Genomic DNA, 18,029 nt, shown 5'->3' with positions numbered 1-18,029 from the left:
AAAAAGTACAGTATGACAAAAATTATTTAAACTGTTTATTGTTTCTAACAAAACAAAACCATTGTCACAGTCACTGTTGAATTCCCTGCCAGTCAAACCACGGGCTGTGTATATAAAAATGTGGCTGCTTTTAGAAGCAGTAATTTTTCAATGTTGAGCAAGACTCTGTAGAACTTTTTCTGAAAGACTTGATCAAACAATTAAATATCAAAATCACATTAAGACAGAGAGCTAAGGACATACGATTAAAGAGAAATGGCACAATCAAGAATAATGGCATTTGTCAAGTGAATACAGAACTTGTTCATTTATGCACCGATTTCCCAGATGGAAACTTGAGATAAATCTGAGACGTTCTTCATATACGACATCACTCATAAAGTGTGTAAGCATGAACGCAGAGAGATGAAGCAGCGTATTAAAGAAAAACACTGTAATCACCTGTCTTGATTTTCCATATTAAAACACTGCAGTTGGAAGCAATGAAGTTGTGCGTGTCTGTAGTTGTGAGGGCTATGAGTTCATTAAGTGTTTCCTAAATGCATCTTAAGTACACATAACTGAAGCACTAGACAGTGCTTGGCTCCCCATACAGCAGGTTAGCTGCACTTACACTTGAAGGTACCCTTCAGAGAGCAACTGTGTGAAACCTGTTATTTTAATTAAAGGTGAAATGTGATCATAAATACCTATTTTTCAGAAGGATCTTGCAATTACAGTTTTTCAATGGCTAGTAGAGTTTCATCGACCAGACAAGACATATTATTTTATCTTAACACCTGATCATGTAGTTGTCTCAACCACATCCAGATAAATGAAAGCCATTATCTTAGAAAATGTACAGTATCAGTACTGTTCAGCCATCATTAATACTGTCAGGGATGACCAGCCAGTGAAGGGGTGGCTTCCTTGGCCCCTGCCAGTGCTGTCATTGTACTGTTCCCAGATATACCCTGTTTCAACATACTGTCTATAAACATTATTGATGATGTTAGTCCTGAGTTCCTCATAAAGAGCAGCTGCCTTCTCTTGGTATGGTCCTTCTGTGTTGCTATAGTGGTGGAGGGCTCTGACTGCCAAGTAGTTGATGTTAATCCATATCGGTCCCCTCCAGTAGGGTGCATCGTGTTCTGTGTTTCGCTTCATATACAGCGGATCAGCCTTAGAGAGTGAACGCAGGCCGTACGGTGTCCACAGCTTATTGGAGTCTCTCATGTCACGCAAGATATGTTCTAGTTTGGGAGAGTCCGGTGTGAGAATGTGAAGTAAGAAAGGGAACAAGCTAACATAACCCAAAGCATTAACATACTGCAGCTTGGGGGCCCGGCGGACTGAGCGCACAAGGCGAGCCACAGGGAACTGGTGACGAGGTTGTCCGGGGGGCACGTACACCTTCTCCTGCTGCAGGGACACAGCCTGGGTGTGGTTGCCAAAGTCACTGAAAGCATGAAGTTGTTCTGACCAGTGGAGCTCATTCAGCAGGTTGTTGTCTGTGAGCACTTGGTGGGAGAGTTCATAGTCCTGATGGGGCTCACCTAGAAGCTGGGCTATACTTGCCATAATGCCTGAGGCCAAGGCCATCCAGCAGTGTAAATCCACATGGCGCTCATCTGCTGATGGGTGTGAGGCCCGAGGGTAGTCATCAAGCCCAGAAGTCAAGGTCTTGGGATTAAGGAAAAGATTAGTGTCCTTGTCACGTCCGCGCCAGCGGTAAGAGTTTGCTAGGGGCCCTGTCTGTGTGGTGTTGTACCATTCAAACCAGGTTTTCAGTCTGGGGAAGAGCCGTCGGAGAAAAGGCAAGGTCAGTTGATAGGCCACTTTCTCTGGATTTGAAGAGAGCTGTTCAATAAGTTCCTGAAGAGCTAAGAAAAGGGTAGGTGGGTTGGCATTCTCATTATGCTGAACTACAAACTCAGCTGGGACTTTACTGCGAGCCTCGTCTCCCAGGATCTGCTCACGGGGGATCCAGCCCTCCATATTGATCAAGTCTACCCAGTGGGCAATCGCCTCCCTTGTCACATGGGGATCCCACTTGCTCAGCAGCAGCTGGTGAAAGCCTTCATCCCAAAGGAATCCTCTGGGAAAGAAAGAGCGTGATGGTACGGCTGTGAATAAAGCACCTTCAGGGTACAGGAGTGGGTATTCATTATACACTGACTGTACCACTGACTGGCCATAGAAGTAACCCATTCCACCCAACATGTTGCTGAGCGCTGCCTTGCCAAACTGAATATGTGCTTGGCTAAAACCTTTGCTCTCAAGCCCAAAATTCTTCTCAAACTTTGCATCAAACTCCGTTTTCCTCTTCTCCAGCTCCTGAGTCATGACGGGGCCCACGAGTTGGTTGGGACGGTTGCGGAAGCTCCCAGACTCAAACAGAACTTCAATCTGGAATGGCGTCTGGACGGTCACCTGGTGAACCACAAAGTCGCTGTCTTTCCTTGTGTCAGCGGGTTTCTGATGGTTTTGGTGGGGGGGGGGCTTGTAGGTGTCTACAGCTATATAATGCCTCTTCTCGCCAGACGGAGAGCTGTAGACAAACCTGCGGTTCAGACTGTGCTTCACAATGTCAGTCAGCTTCTCCAAGCCAGGAGAGACAGTCTGAAGATAGTTGTAACTGAAAAGACAAGAAACTATTAGTTGTTTTCAAAATTGATGAAATCAAAGCAGCCACAAAAACCTTTAAAGTAGTTTATAGTCACTCACAGACAAACAAGTGATATCAACTGCACTAACAATGTCTGTGAAGCCTTTGCCTACTGTGGCATAACCTTGAGCGTGGTATAAGCCTTTGCAGGGGGTGGTAATGGCACAATGGATAAGACTATGCCTTTGGTGTGAGAGACCCGGGTTCAATCCCCCACTGTTACCCATCCACCATTGAGTCCCTGAGCAAGACACTTAACCCCTAGGTGTTGCAACCTCTGACATATATAGCAATTGTAAGTCGCTTTGGCTAAAAGCTAAATGAATAAACGTAAATGCAGTATTGTACTGGTGCCTCAGAGGTTAAGCGACTGGTCACAGTAAAATCAAACTTTAAGCTAAAACTTACACTACATGATTCATCTTCCCACAAGAAATCATAATTTAAACAGTTCTCATAAATTCTATCAGTGCATACTGTACCTTTCTATTTTGCTAAGCTGGTCCTCTCTGGCCCTCATGAAATTGTGAAATCGTTTTGCTCTCTGTTAGTGTTGCTAGCAGACAGTCCTGATCCACTCAATACAAAAAATACTGATGGTTCTTTCTGAAGGCGGATGAACACCTTCAATAAACGACAGCTGTGTCTTTTCAGGAAAAGACTATAACCCTTATGGCCTGCTTTTCTTTGGCTTTTCAAATGGTATATGTAGTATACATCCTGCTATAATATATATCACAACATTTAGAAAATGTTCTAATTTGTTTTTTTGGATTTACAAATTGATGAAACAAAGGCTGAAAATCCTGCTTTTGCTGCCATCTAGTGGTTGGATTTCCTTTTGAGAGGTGCAACAGACTTCAAACTTCATCATTCGAATAATGCTTTTCTACTATAAAAGATATGGTGATTCATCACACACATTGCTACGCATGGATTTTTTTACTCATATACGGTTTAAATGGCCACTGTTCATCACTGTTATATGACGATGTCTTCTCACCTTTCTATGGATGTAAATCTACGTACATAAGCCTCGTTTACCCTCACTGACTGATAACTGAACTAACTGGGTTATAACTGCAAAACAAAACTATATTCTTTTCATTTAAAATATTATTTGGTTAAAGTATTTTTGGTCAGCTGTTGTAAGCAATTCCTAATTGTCAGTTTTCTTTCCTGTATATATCTTTAATCCTGATCAAACTGAACACTGGCAGTCATTCTGCAGTATGACTACAGTAGATTCCCTCCAGCTTCCTTGTCCATTCACTCCTGTATTCATGCATTTACCTGGCATATTTAGCACTGGACAATTCCCCGGTCACTGGCTTTCGGAAGGTGATCTTGAAGTTTCCAAGTTCCTCTGAGAAACCAGTGATGGATGCGAGACGGTTTCTCTCCTCAACGTGAGCCTCCAGTGAGCCCTGTGTATCTGCTGCTGCGTAAATCATCAGGGAGATGACTGGAGCTTGAGGGGCAGAGCTCTGGTGGGTAAAGAAAAAAAAAACATTTTTAAATCCGCAGCATACTGTTATTAAAAAATATATGTGTTCGGTTGATGTGAGGGAACAGCTGCACATAAGGCTGAACAAACAGTATTCACATGCTGTTTGGCAGTGACCCTCCACGTCCAATCTCCTCCGTGATCCCCTCCCATCCTCTTGACAAACTCCGTGGTGAGTGTGAAATCGTTGTCTCGGATTTCCTGGACGCCAAAGGTGATCCCATCATGCATCAGCCAGCCATAGCTTTGCAAACGATCCCCTTGTTCACAAGTGTGCCTCAGGTTTACATCCATGTCAGAAAACTGACGCATCCACATCATGCCTGGGGAGATAAAACAATCAAAGTAAATACAATTGGTTGTGAAGCACAAAAGGATGCACAAATGAATTATTTGGAAAATAATAACTAGTTTCACATAGGTCCCCAAACTCACTGGCTACATGCACCATTTTACCAGCCAACTGTGTTTTGAGAACAGCAGTGCTTAATCATCTGTTACACAATATTGGAAAATGTAGTCCACTTTCAGCTGTCAACTAATCAACAATATTGGTCATCCAAATTGGCTGACAGGGTAAATAGTCCTAGAAACTGTGGCCAGAATTTACTTGAATTTGACAAGTGCCTGGGCTTGTTTCCCACCCTGTCCCTGATTTTGTGCAAGTAAACATTGAAGATTTGATTAATATAACAAAGAACAATATTTTGTCAACGCAAAAGATTAAATATTATATTATATATTCACCCTAAATCTAACCTATGACTCAATGTTTTTTTATGGCGCCGCTATTCCATAAAATGGAAATGTATATACGTTTTCTCCAAATCTAGCCTGATATATTTTGTATCTTTAGAAATTTTAGAACCTCTACTAGAATTTGAAATAAAACTGTGTATTGCATAGAGTCAGAGGGATGGAAGAGGGAAAATAAATATTTTTTATAGTTTTATTATTTTACAGTGTTAATCTGAGTGAACACTGCTCCTCAACCTGCTTTGTCATCATAGCCAACAACAAAATATGGACACATTACCATATTATCTACTGTATATCAAGGTCACAGTCATATAGTGTACTGTGGTTTGGATTTTTCCCTTTAACTGTTCTGTAACAAATTTATATAGCAGCTTCAGCTTGACTCTGGAGGTGTCTGCCTACCTGTCACAATTGACCTGGGACTCCTGGTTTTCATGCCAAAATATACCTGAGGCCTGTATGAGCCCCAGAACCTCTCCGGGGAAACCTTGGCACTGCTACTATTGGCATCCAGGACAGGAGGTGACGGATGTAGGGTCACCACCCGTTTGGCAAGGCTGGACCGCATGTAGAGGGCATAGAAAAACCAGACCAGGCTGAATATGCAAAGGCCAATGGAGATGTTGATGAAGACTTTGCCAATATCAACTTTCTTTTTCTTTTCTTTGCGGTGAAATGCAGCAGGCTTCTCATCTTTCCTTGGAGGGGGAGCAGCTTCACCAGTCACCACCCTCTTCCTCTGCCTGCCCATCCTACCCTTCTGAAGCTGGAGAAAAGAGGAGGAGGAGGGAGGACAAAATGTTGATTTACAGTCTAATTCTGTGTTAATATCAAGGAAACTGAATGTCTGTTTCAGTGCTTTCTTCTGTACTTATCAACCAACCATTTTATAAATCTGCACCTGTTCTGTGCATGCAAGTGTACAACAACATACAGTATAAATTTACAAGTCATTAAAATCTTGTAACTACAGTGTAGGATCCAATCATTATCTAACCCTAGCTATCCCATACGTACACAGTAACCTTCAGTTCAAGTGAATTGACTGAACTGCAAACAGCTCTCATTTCATTCCCATAGAAATTTTAAAGCTTTATTAACTGATGTTTTTTAAGATTCTTGCAATCATTTGTATGAAAACTTGTCACTTGCTTATTGGTTGTCTTGCATACACTACTCAGTTGAAATGTACATGTAGCTGCCAATTTATTAGGCCAAACTAGTGCATGTAGTTTTTGTTGAAAGGTGTTGACTCACCTTAACTGTTATTTTGGAGTCAGTCTGTGTGTCTGCGTGTTGCAGTTCAACTGTATTGCAATTTACTGAGAATATATCTGAATATTTAGTCCATCATAAATGACATAAATGTCAAAATATAAGAAACACCTCCCAGTGGAACCACAACACAAACTACAGACTGCAAAATGACCATGGGATGGAATCAACACCTCTCCAAAACAGTTTCAGCAAAATCTGAACATTATAACTTTCATTATGGTAGGATTTCTTGCAGCACTGCTTTATTATTAAAAAGCATTAACGTTAGTTTTAGCTAACATTGTGTATATAACCTTACACTCACAAAGGAGTTTATTTCTCCATTAACCAAAGCAGCAGCCAATACTATTATTACTAGAGTATATACACAGTAGAGAATCTGGCCATAAATACAGTAAGTTAACATCTCAGACAGAAATTGTCCTTAGGAGCCTTCTGTAACGTAACGATTACTTCACGTCATCTCAGGCTAAAAAAAGGCGGTCTAAGTTAACGTTAGCTTCCAGGTTGTATGATGGCAGGAAAGTCGTTATTACGGCGCCGACCGCTTTATAAATTAAACTCGGCTTCTACACAAAGTGTCTCTAATTTAGCAAGTGACCACCGACACATGTTTTAAACTAATGTTATGGTTTCAGCCCACAAGACATTCAGCTGGAGACTCGCCCGTACGCGCTGCCTGCAGACAGCACGCTACTCGCTAGTAGTATCGTTATGCTAACGTCAGTTTAAGCGAAACATGACCGGCAGCCGCGATAAAATATGGCTTTTATTGATCGGCAGCTTATAAAATACGGAGTCAGTTAGAACTTCAAGCTTAATATTCATTGAGCAAATGGTTACCGACCTGTCAAAATACCAGGGTCTCAGCTGCTCATTATCCGTTGCTAGCTTACTAGCCACTTCCTTGTTACTACTCGTTTGTACTGACGTGTACTCCGCTCCCTAGTGTATCTGTGACGTCATCGTTTACCTCGCTCATCATACTACTAAACAGCACAAATATACTAATGACATGATTTTAAATAAAAAATAAAAAGCATATGTGTCATCGTAGAGGGGAAATATGCAATTTTATTGAAATATATAATGTTAACTTCTTGTGTACGGGAGTGTGTTGTGAACAGTCTGCTGATCCAAAATAAATCAATAGTACAAACATGACTGTAGGAATACAAAACATTGTTATGACAATATAACCTCTATTCCACAGTGGACAGCTGCATGCATGAATGTCCTGTGAATTACACCATCAATTTCCAAATAAGAGCCATTTAAAATAGTTTCCCTCAACAACTTATTTACACTGTAGGCATAATAAAGCTGTGCTATGAAGACACATAGCCAGACATATTTGATGTATTGTAAATGGGCTCATGAGCCAGAGCCTTGGGGGAGGGGAAAAAAGAAAATAAAAAAATCTCAACCTTTGGCCTCAAACTGCTTCTCAATTACAGGTTTAAGTTCACAATTGTACACCTGCTCTGACCGTTGGTCATAGAGAAAGAGTGGAAATGAGACAAACTGACAAGAGAAGGTATAGATGAAACACAAGGTTGAAAATTACATTAAGGATCACAACTGATGACTGATCAACAAATGTGATGGATGTATCCTGGTCACTGCTGGCATGAACAAAAATAAATAAATACAAAAACTCCATTTTGTTGCTTTTTAATGAATGAAATATATTTCTTAGCCACATCTTTAACTTTGGTCAACATGTGAAACAGTTACAGACAGCGGCAGTCAATCTGAATATGATTAACATATCTTCTAAAACAAACAAAAAAAAGCTGGGGTTGCCATTTCACAGACACAAACAGATTCAGAATTTAAAGACAATTTCTAGATTAATCCTGCTCTGTACAGAAGGTGTGGCATCATATTGTAAGATTGCCTGTCCAGAATCCACTGCTGACCATGTGAGCTGCAGATTGATTCATTGTAAGCAAAGTCAAGAGTGCTCAAAATATTGCTGTTAATGTTTATTAAAAAAAATAATTAAATAAACCCCAATTTATTCTTATTTTTCAAAAAGGGCTTTCGAAGTATATTTGCCCTAATGCTAGTTTCAAATAAACTCCCAACCAGTGCCCAACACTTTTTGCTTTGCCTGCTGTGCATTAACTAGTGAACATTTGGCCTAAGAGACCGAGATGCAAAAAAACAAAATGAACACCTGTTCATAAAAATCATAGATCAACTTGAACCAGAAGGTACAAATCATGTTGTCCTTAAAATAATTTGTGGCAGGGAATTTTTTTTAAAATTTTTGTTGAGCTAAATTACAAAGTGTTCACTGACTGTACATTATGCTCTGTCTTTTAAGTGCTTTTTTCATTTATAGCACATTACAGGAAAGAAAAAAAAAATACACAAATGGCAACAGGTGAAGCAAAGCAAGAAACAAAACCAAACTAATTCATCTCCACCACTCCCCAGCCTGTCCCCCATGTCTATCTGCCGCTCTGACTTTTATTATTATTAGGAACAGGTACAGAGACTGAGGCAAGATGGGCGCATTAACCACAGAAATAAACAATATTGTTACAAAAAAAAAAAAAAAAAAAAAAAAAAAAAAAAAGTCAAAAACAGTGATTAACAAGATGAAGGGAACTGAACGCCCAGGCCACTTTTCAGTCTACTTTCACCGAACGTCAACGCTGGTTTGTGTAATGACAACATTATAAGAAGAGGAACAAGCAAACTTTAGACTGCCAGCATTCTCAGGTTTCAGGGAAAACATGCTGCAGCGGAAACCAGGTGTGAGAACCTGTAGACACCCCTTCTCCTGCTGCTGCTGCTCTTCCTCTTCTTCTTGTAGATCAGTTCTTGATCACTCCTCCATCTCCTTCGCTTACAAAACGCTTCCGCCCTCTGGTGGAGGAAGTAGAGTTTGAGAGACATGTTGCACCTTACAATGTTAAAAAAAAGGTTAAATTTTTTTCTTATTCTCAACAAATCCTGTGAAAATAATAAAACCAAACACAAATTTTTCCATATAAAAAGTATTATCTGTGTACTCAAAGCCTGATATTGCTTATTTTTTCTGTGCCATTGAGATCCACTGTTGTATTGATAACACATCAGTAAGCCACACCATTGCACTGGGTGACATTATCCTTCATTACAACAAACACAGGCGCTGTAATTTATTTTAAGTCAATACCACATAAGACAGTCCTATTGCAGTTAATACTTGCTAGTGCCCTGAAGCTGAAAATAGTCCCCAAAATTCACGGTTTACTCAGATTTAAGTAATGCTTGCTACCTTTACTAAAAACTATATATTTGTGATGCCTTTTTAAAGATTTAAATCTTAAGCAGGAACAAGTGGGCTTGTGGCCGAGAGCCACAGACATGTTAAGGAAGTCAGAAAGTAGTGAGAGAGACACTTGACACACATCGTTGGTTTCGGTCTTTTCATGGGATTTGCTGTTAATATGAAGAACATTTTAAAATTAGTTGATTTGCTAATTACTGGCCAACTAACCTGGAGGGACAGGCATCCCTCAGTTGTTTGGTGATGACAGACTCCTGGTAGCAGAGGTCCACAAAGGTCTCCATGATAGAGTGGGCATGCGGAACATCAAGGTTGATTTCAGGGAGCTCATCATAAACACGCTGGAAACCCTACATGGAAAACAGCGTATTTTTGTATAAAATGCAGCTTTTGTTAAAATCATGATTTTCCACAGAGAAAGATCTTGGCCAAAAACTAGCACATTAAAAAAAAAGGCACTGACCCTGTTCATCTGATCCACAGTGATGAGGCCCGTTTTCCAGAAGGACTGCAGCAGCTTTATCATCATATGACTGGCTGTGTCTCCTGTTGACTCCAGCACCATCACTATAGCCTGAAAAATATTATAACATGTAATATGTGCAAGAAAGATAAGTGTGCTACTATCATCTAATGTCTATCATCCAAGTAAAAGTAAAAAAGTGAAAGATCAGCAGAATCAATAAGTGATTATCAAAAACAATCTTTTTAGACATGTATAAGCTGCATATTTCACCACATGATGACAGTGTTTACCATTTCTGTTTTATACATAAGAGAAGAAGGTGCAGATGCAGAACACTTGCAGATTATAAAAAAAGTTTCTTATTTGAATTTGTGGTTATTTGTAGATGACAAAAATCTGACAAGACAAATGGCAGACAAGGCTGAGCTGGGTGAATACTTTGAGAATGTGCTGCACATGTAGAACAAACAGCAGCAGGCTACGTAATTGTACACTGTGTACACAACCGAAGCCAAAGAAAAGAACAACCCAATCGGACATTTGTGAACGATTGATCATAACTAGTTTTTATTTACAAAAAGGAGACGACACAGAGGTACATTTAATGTTCTTTACTTAAATAAGAACCATCACAAACACCCTGTGCCTATTAATCACTGATGAGTTACATTTTTATGGAGGATAGAGAGTTCATTTTTATGCAACTCAATCCAAAATGGACTGAGCTGTTAATACATGTAGTGCAAATGAGAGAACATCTCTGCCAGACACACACTGTCCTTGGCAGAAAACAGAAATGACCAGTTTTCCTCTGCAGTTCACTTGACTAGGCACCAGGGAGATAAAATAAAATTGGGAAGAAAAAAACAAAAAAAAACAAAAAAAAAAAAAGGTTCACTGTGTTTTAACCAGCACCTTTTTGTCATAATGTGGGGAGAACATGAAGGAATATGACAAAGTTCTGACTAAATGTTGAACATTATCTCTGCAAATGATTTATACTTGAGATACTGGGTCATGCTTCACTTTTATGAATAACCCTGTGTTTTATATGCTGTTACAGTTTGTTTTATGTTTCACATTTTGTTTCTGCATGTCAGAGTTTTACATTGATTTGAATCTACGTGCTTTTGTTTGTTTTCTCTGTGAATGTGCAGGAAAGTGTGTTATGTGTAGGCTGTTTTCTGAGAGAATAAAGCCAAACTAAACGAAGGCTGACATAAAGTCTTTAATTACCTCATAGACCAGCTCATGGTGGAAGTGTGGGACTTCCAGGTCCCGCAGACAGCGCTCTGCCTCCGTCACGTCTCCTGATACCAGGAACTCCTTAAGCAGGAGGTTCATCTGGAACAAGGAGACACACAATTCAACATTAGCTTTTGTCGTAGTTGTTGCGCTTTCTGTGCAGAATCGGCATCAAATACAGCTGGAATGGAGTATGACCTGTAAATACTCACTGTTCTGCACTCAAATGCAATTTCTTTATATACGGTTTTGTGTGAGAACACTACAGGATGGACAGACAGACAGACATTAAATCTTTGTCTTGCGATTAAATAGACAAAATCAGAGTGACAGTGATGATTATAGTATGACTATTGACAGAATATTGTGGAAATGTAAATGATGCTTAATTGTCCATGTTTAAGTAAGATAATTTTATTTATTTTATATTTTATTTGCTCCAACACACCTTGGATATTGCAAATTTACAGTGACTGTAAAACCTCAATAATAGGTTTGTTTGACTGAACACAGACAGAGCTGAACAGAGAGCTCAATAATCCCTGACAATACCTGTCTCTAAAAAGTATTTCATCAAGCCACTATAGATAGAGATTTACTCCAGCAATAATCTGACTTCTACGGGAAATGAAACTTGACACACATGTCTGATATACCTGACGAACCAGTAAGAAAAACAACCTTTCTTCCAGTTTGGATCTGTGTGTGAATCTTTCAGTCTCCGCTTCATTTGTCAGTATTGCTTATTGGTTATAACAGGCTCACTGCTAAGTTTCGCATGCACCAACCACTTTGCTTAACATTTATTTATGGAACAATTAGTCATACCACTTGAGATTTCAGAGAAGCTTTATTGATGCAACAAGTTCAAAACCCTCAAAGCTCAACCTTGTGAGTTAATTTTGGGCCTAATGGGCTGAGCTGGGGGAAAAGTGTGGTCATCTCAGCATCAGGAAAAAACACAATGGGACAAAATGTAATGTGGACAGGCAGCACAGTGACAGAGGAGAGGACTGAGAAATTAAAAAGATTAGAAGAGGCTGCAAGTAAGAGCGCAACAACTGAGTGAACAAGACAGAGTATGAGAGCAGCAAGTGAAAAGAAGCCTTGTGCCTCCTGCAGCCCAGCACGTTCCCCCCTGAGGCTGCACACAGCCAGGCAGGAAATCAAAACTGGACAGGGGAGCCCGAAGGTCTGAGGGCTACTGAGGCTTACACAATACTGTATGACTGAGAACACACTGACCGAGCACTCTCCCCATTTCTAGATGGCCACAAAATCCCCTGAAATGTTGCATAACTTCCAATTTACAAGATGTGCACTTCAAACTCTCACACTATCCACGCCCACATTAGCATGAAAAATTGCAGAAAATCCAGATCATGAAACAATAATTTAATACAAAGACAGAGAGCATGTGGGGTGCAGGTGCGTCCATGAACAGCATGCGCACGTGGAGTCTGTACTTCTGTTAAAGGCAAGGGTGTGTATCTGAGTTAGCCCCTCCTGCATTTTTGCAATTCCCACTTCTCAAGGGAGGAAAGTGCTCTGCTGACACAGCTACACAGCAGAGGGCTGGCCTGTGGCTCTGTACCCAACATGCATTTCTGCCTTCTGTTTATGTTGCATAATGTCAAAGAGCTTGGAAATAGTAAACAATCTGAATTCAGGTGTTTGGGATTATTTACTGAATTATTTTGCATATGGAAACCAGCAAATGACTTGTCAGTTAGGTTTTCAAATGTGCAGTATCCTCCCTGTTTGGCCTGAGCTTACCTCTTTGACGAGAAGTTTGACAGGTCTCAGGCCTCCACCCACACCCCACACATTATCTAGACGAACCATCTCCCTCTTCATGGTCAGCAGCACCGCGGCACGATCTAAAGCCACTCTAGAAAAACAAAACAAAAAAACAAAATATGATTGTTTTTGCACAGAAATGTGCATACAGCATGCGCATTAAGCCTGGTTTGGCTAGAGTGAGCATGGAAGTGCAAAATGACAAAGATGACACCATAACAGATGTTTTACTCTATTTAAACATTATCTGATAAACACACTGTACTACAGGAGAGGATGACTGTTAAAAATACAAAATTAGAATCTTTTTGCAACACTTCCAAGGAGGAAAAACAAAGAGCGTTTCGGTTGCATCTGTAATCAACTTTCTGTTTATGTTATCGTAAAATTAACTTGACAAATTCACCTTAAAAAGAACCCTAAAGGGGCTCGAGAAATCTTGCAGCTGTTGCATTTAAGGTCGATTCTTTAAAGAAGTTACTGTTTCTGCATTTTAACTTTGCTTGTCTTGGCTCACCTGGCATGCTCACAGTCCACTTTGCCCTTGTAACAGTCCAGGAAAGACATGGGGAGGATGTGGTCCGCTATGGCTCTGGCTATAAACTGGCCTAACATCTAAGAGACATCAGACGTAATTTATTACAAGTGTAATCATAGTTTCAGTAAACAACAACAACAACGTGACGAGCATTTTTTCCTGAATCAAGCATTAAAGTCTGATCCCCGCAACTAAAGGGCCATATTTTCTTTGAACAATTACAGAATCAATTTGACACAGCTGCTCCTTTAAATTCAAGCTATTAGGTCCATTAAACTTTGTGACAGTTACAACAGACACTCGACAAAGATTGTTATTAATATGCAAGTGATATTTTGGCTCTTGATGAACATCACAACTATGAACACACAATCTTGATTTGTGTAAGGTATAAAAATGGGTGTAAAGACAAGTACCGAAAACACAGCCTAATGTTTGATTTGGTGGCACGAGTGTTGTGTGTAATACCAGTCAGTACCTCATGAAGTTTATGTGTGCACAAAAAAAACAAATTAATGCATGTTGTGTCATTTCTTATCTTTTAGTGTGTTAGCAGTGCGTCTCCACCCTCTAATTTGCACACAACACAAAGTCTCAAACGAAAATCTGTGCCCCTGACTGATATTCTCCCCTCTGCATATAAAAGGTCTACCTGAGGAGCCTCGGGTGTGTCCAGAATAAGGTCTGGCAGCTCTTTGAGGATCTTGTCGAAGGCGCGGGCCATGTCACTTTGTGACAGCAGCTTGCCCGACAGATCAGACAGCAGGCGGGAGGTCAGCTCTCTGTGACTGGCCTTACCTTCAAGAGACAGGGACACAGCCAGGGAGGAGAACTCATACTTGTGTGGGCCCAAGTTGAGCCCCTTCAGCAACATCTAATGGGAGGGAGGGAGGACAAAGAAGAAAATCCTAAATCAGTGTGCATTGTTAACTGTATAATATATGGAGTCTACAGAATGATGTCTCTAACCAGTACTGCTACTGATCTAACGATATGTGCATACAAGCGCTCCATCACTTGGTTCATCCATCCATGGATTTATTCTCTAAACATACTAATTCCTGGTGGGCAAGCATTGAGTCAAGAGAAAAGGAAACACTTTTTGTTTGAAATCATTTACCTGGACCTCTTTTGTGTCTCCATGTTCAAAGTACTCCTGTACAATTGGGTTGACCATTTTTTCCAGTTCCTTCTCATCTACCTCGGGCACAACTGTTGCATAAACTGTGTCCCCCTATGCAAGAACAAACACATAATCAAGTGGGGTTTTGCTATATCCAAACTACATCCAGTTTCTAACATTTCACATCTTTATCTCAGCACTGTACATTGAAATTTAAGCACTATGACCTGTTTCAATGATCAGTATAGATTTTTTTGTCATACTGCACATTGCTGCAGCTCCTTTTTTCACCCGGTGTGTTGAACGCTTTGTTTTAGCTATGGAGTGATGCATGCTTCTACAAGGTCTTTGTTGGGATTTGCACATGCGCAGTTCCTAGTTAAGGACTACTAGCCAATCAGAAGCAGAGCAGGGCGGGTCCTGAAAAGCCGGTAAACACTGCTTCGCTTCACCTGTAGCCTATATGTTCCCCTTACCAGTTTAGCAACATGGACTGGAGCAAGAGTTTCAGAGTGGTGAGTTATTAATCTGTAACAAATGTATCTTTCATCCATAAAGTTATAACCGTGCACCGTCTCTACATCACAGTAACAACTTTATGTGGGAGAGCGGGGTTCGAATCCCACTACGACACATCCACCAATGTGTCCCTGAGCAAGACCCTTATGGTGCTTTCAGACCAAAAGCGAAGCGAGCGTTTGGGGCGGTGAGAGAACATACAAAGTCAATGCCATTCAGAAAAACAAACATTTTAGAAGTTTAGAAGTCCTGCTGTCTTGCTGACAGACCTGACAAAGCATGAATTCATACATTTAACAAATCTGCATCATATTGTAGTTACTTCGGCATCAGTTTGATCTGTTTATTGCTATTTAATCACAGCAAAATGTTTAATGTTAAATTTGTGTTGTTTGGCCTGAATGCACAGTTAACCCCTCATTGCTCCAGAGGTATGCGACCTCTGACATATATGGCAATAGTAAGTCAGCTAAAATGAATGTAATGTCCACTGAGGGTAGCTAGTGTTTGGAAGGGAGAGGAGAGGCAGCATGCGGACATCTTGTCACTGCTCAGTGTGTTTTTCCACTGGTGTTTTTGAGGGCATGTCGGACTAGCCGCTAGGCCAGCATATGACGCCTGTTTTTCTTGTGACGTCACAAGAAAGCGGAAGAAAAGGCTGGACTACAATGGAACTGTTTTCAGGCAGTTCAGAGCAGTGTTTTCTGTGGAAGTTGAGAACTCCCTTTGGGCTTGACTTGGCTTTTTCACTTTGCAAACATGCAAAAAGAAATAAAATAAAATAAAAAAAAAAAGATATAAACTCACAAGGGAAAAAGCAAAAAAGCATAATATGACCTCTTTAAAGTCATGTGCAATACAGGTATGAAAAGTTATAATGTGGCATAATAAGTACTTGAAGATTCACGTTATTTGTCCGTGTGCTTTGTTTCAACGCTTGCATCAGTGAATGCCAAGATGCCGGTCAAAACCGGTCCAACTAACTTTTCAGGTGAGGTTTTGTTTGTTTGTTTGACAACAGCAGATGCCGATACAACAATAATCTTCGCACAGAGTGAATATATTATTAACCTATAAACCTACAAACTATAAACTTTTATTGGCTTTTTTAAGAGAAAAACTGGCTTCCATATAAATGGAACAAATAATTACTCAATCATCTTGACCTTTTCTGAAGCCCAAGTATTCAACAGGATAAAGAAGGATTGTAGCCAAAAGTCCAAAACAGTGATTCACTTTCCTGTTTCCTGCTCATGTTGCATGAAGAGACTGTTGACTGCAGAAGGTAGGAGGGAACCAAAACAATCATTTATGGCCAAGTATAAGCAAAAGAAGGAACATGTATTTTCTGCAGAAGCTTCTTTATTTTTGTCTCAACATGAAGGCCACTGATACTTGTCTTGACCAATGACTGATCAAAGGGGGCATTCTCAAGCATGTTATAGTTGCCTTTACAGGGCTCTTGAAATCAGTTTTACAATCAGTCTGATTCAAAGGGCACTGTCTGCACATGCCCTGTGGATTTTCCTGTACAGCGCTTTCCAGTCCCCTCTAAACAAACCAACATCTTTCCAATACGCTCCTACAAGATTCAAGGCCAAATCACACTGGCTTTTCTGAGCCACTCTTAAATCGTTAAACTTCTCACCGACAGCTGCTCCATTTCCCACTCTGCATTCAGTCAGCGTGACCACAGCAGGAGACAAACAAACTTGGCCTTCTCATCGTGCAGAGCATTTGCTTGATAACGGGGGTCAAAGTTCGAAAATTCTTTTGATTGTGATGTGACAGGGCCATCTGGATGAAAAGATCATGCGAGTGTTTTAAAATGAGTTTTGGCCAAATTAAGTGGACTTTCTGATATAAAAACAGTCTAGCATTTCCCAATAGATTAATGACCCCAGTATAAGTTACAAAAAAATTTTCTTTGATCATTTGCCATCCAAGCTATAACAATTCATCACAAGAGACACATTGTGCAATTCATTAGTGATGCAAGAGTGCATATGCTTGTTGTCTGAGCGTGGACAATCATTATCTTGCTCACAGAGCAAAGCCTCTTTTATATTCAGTGTTTTTCAGCAGCAGCCCTTCAACATCAGCACGTTTGCTTGACACAAGAAATAAAAAAAAAAAAAAAAAAAAAAAGGCGTCATCCTGTACGCACAGCTTTGATCAGTGGGCCTCTTTGGAACAAAGAGCTGCAGGTCAGACCAACAACAACTGTGATAAACTAACCTCTGCTGGTGACGTTCTTTCATCAGTGGCAAAAACAGTTCAGAGCATGTGTGTACAGACTGCTGATGCTCAGGTAATGCAGACGTTTAGAAAATAAAAAAGGATCAACTTCCACAGTGTAAAAAAAAAAAAAAGAAAAAAAAAAAACAACAAAAAGAGAGAAAACATCCCTTTACAGTTCAAATGATGAATCGATTAGCGGGTCGACAGAAAATTTATCACCTGTTAATCAATCAACAGCGACTATTTTGACAAACTGTTAATCTTTCAAGCTGGGGAAGTCAATTTATTGCAGCATTGTTATATTTGTTGAAATTCTCTTTACACGACGACAGCAATCAATAAATCAAATGCTCTGGCCGTCGCATGACTATAATAAGTACGGCAAATTATTTAATTCAGCTGGCCTACCTGTCTACCTACAGTGGGGGAAATAAGTATTTGACCCCTTGCTGATTTTGCAGGTTTGCCCACTTACAAAGAATGCAACGATCTATAATTTTAATCATATGTACATTCTAACAGTGAAAGACAGAATCCCAAAGAAAATTCCAGAAAATCACATCATATGAATTTATTAAAATTGATAACCATCTGATGAGGAAAAACAAGTATTTGACCCC

At 40.1% G+C, this 18,029-nt stretch overlaps 2 protein-coding genes across 2 annotated transcripts in view; both read right to left on the bottom strand.

The window, feature by feature from the left end:
- Positions 1 to 22: 22 nt before the first annotated feature.
- mogs (mannosyl-oligosaccharide glucosidase) lies at positions 23 to 7,123 on the bottom strand. Its single transcript, XM_046048106.1, has 5 exons — positions 7,039 to 7,123; positions 5,316 to 5,679; positions 4,254 to 4,477; positions 3,941 to 4,134; positions 23 to 2,617 (listed from the first exon to the last, which is right to left on the bottom strand). The coding sequence occupies exons 2-5, from the start codon at positions 5,662 to 5,664 to the stop codon at positions 847 to 849; spliced, it is 2,538 nt and encodes an 845-aa protein (XP_045904062.1). The 5' UTR covers positions 5,665 to 5,679; positions 7,039 to 7,123; the 3' UTR covers positions 23 to 846.
- A 726-nt stretch (positions 7,124 to 7,849) lies between these two features.
- Positions 7,850 to 18,029, bottom strand: part of pdcd4a (programmed cell death 4a) — an 18,758-nt gene continuing 8,578 nt past the window's right edge. The window contains exons 4-11 of the mRNA XM_046047687.1: positions 14,647 to 14,760; positions 14,179 to 14,400; positions 13,506 to 13,603; positions 12,965 to 13,079; positions 11,180 to 11,287; positions 9,941 to 10,051; positions 9,688 to 9,827; positions 7,850 to 9,071 (exon numbers count right to left, since the gene is read on the bottom strand). Of these exons, the coding sequence (XP_045903643.1) occupies positions 9,020 to 9,071; positions 9,688 to 9,827; positions 9,941 to 10,051; positions 11,180 to 11,287; positions 12,965 to 13,079; positions 13,506 to 13,603; positions 14,179 to 14,400; positions 14,647 to 14,760 (960 nt within the window). The 3' untranslated portion in view covers positions 7,850 to 9,019. The remainder of the gene's footprint in view (positions 9,072 to 9,687; positions 9,828 to 9,940; positions 10,052 to 11,179; positions 11,288 to 12,964; positions 13,080 to 13,505; positions 13,604 to 14,178; positions 14,401 to 14,646; positions 14,761 to 18,029) is intronic.

Source organism: Micropterus dolomieu, linkage group LG04 (assembly GCF_021292245.1).
Source record: "Micropterus dolomieu isolate WLL.071019.BEF.003 ecotype Adirondacks linkage group LG04, ASM2129224v1, whole genome shotgun sequence".
In the NCBI taxonomy this organism is placed as follows: Eukaryota; Metazoa; Chordata; class Actinopteri; order Centrarchiformes; family Centrarchidae; genus Micropterus; species Micropterus dolomieu.
This window is presented reverse-complemented; position numbering and strand designations above follow the sequence as displayed.

Coding starts and splice junctions, on each gene's coding strand:
- mogs (XM_046048106.1), bottom strand. CDS start 5,664: ATGGGCAGGCAGAGGAAGAGGGTGGTGACTGGTGAAGCTGCTCCCCCT. Junction 4,478..5,315: donor TCCCAGGTCAATTGTGACAG/GTAGGCAGACAC, acceptor TTATCTCCCCAG/GCATGATGTGGATGCGTCAG. Junction 4,135..4,253: donor GGGTCACTGCCAAACAGCAT/GTGAATACTGTT, acceptor TTTACCCACCAG/AGCTCTGCCCCTCAAGCTCC.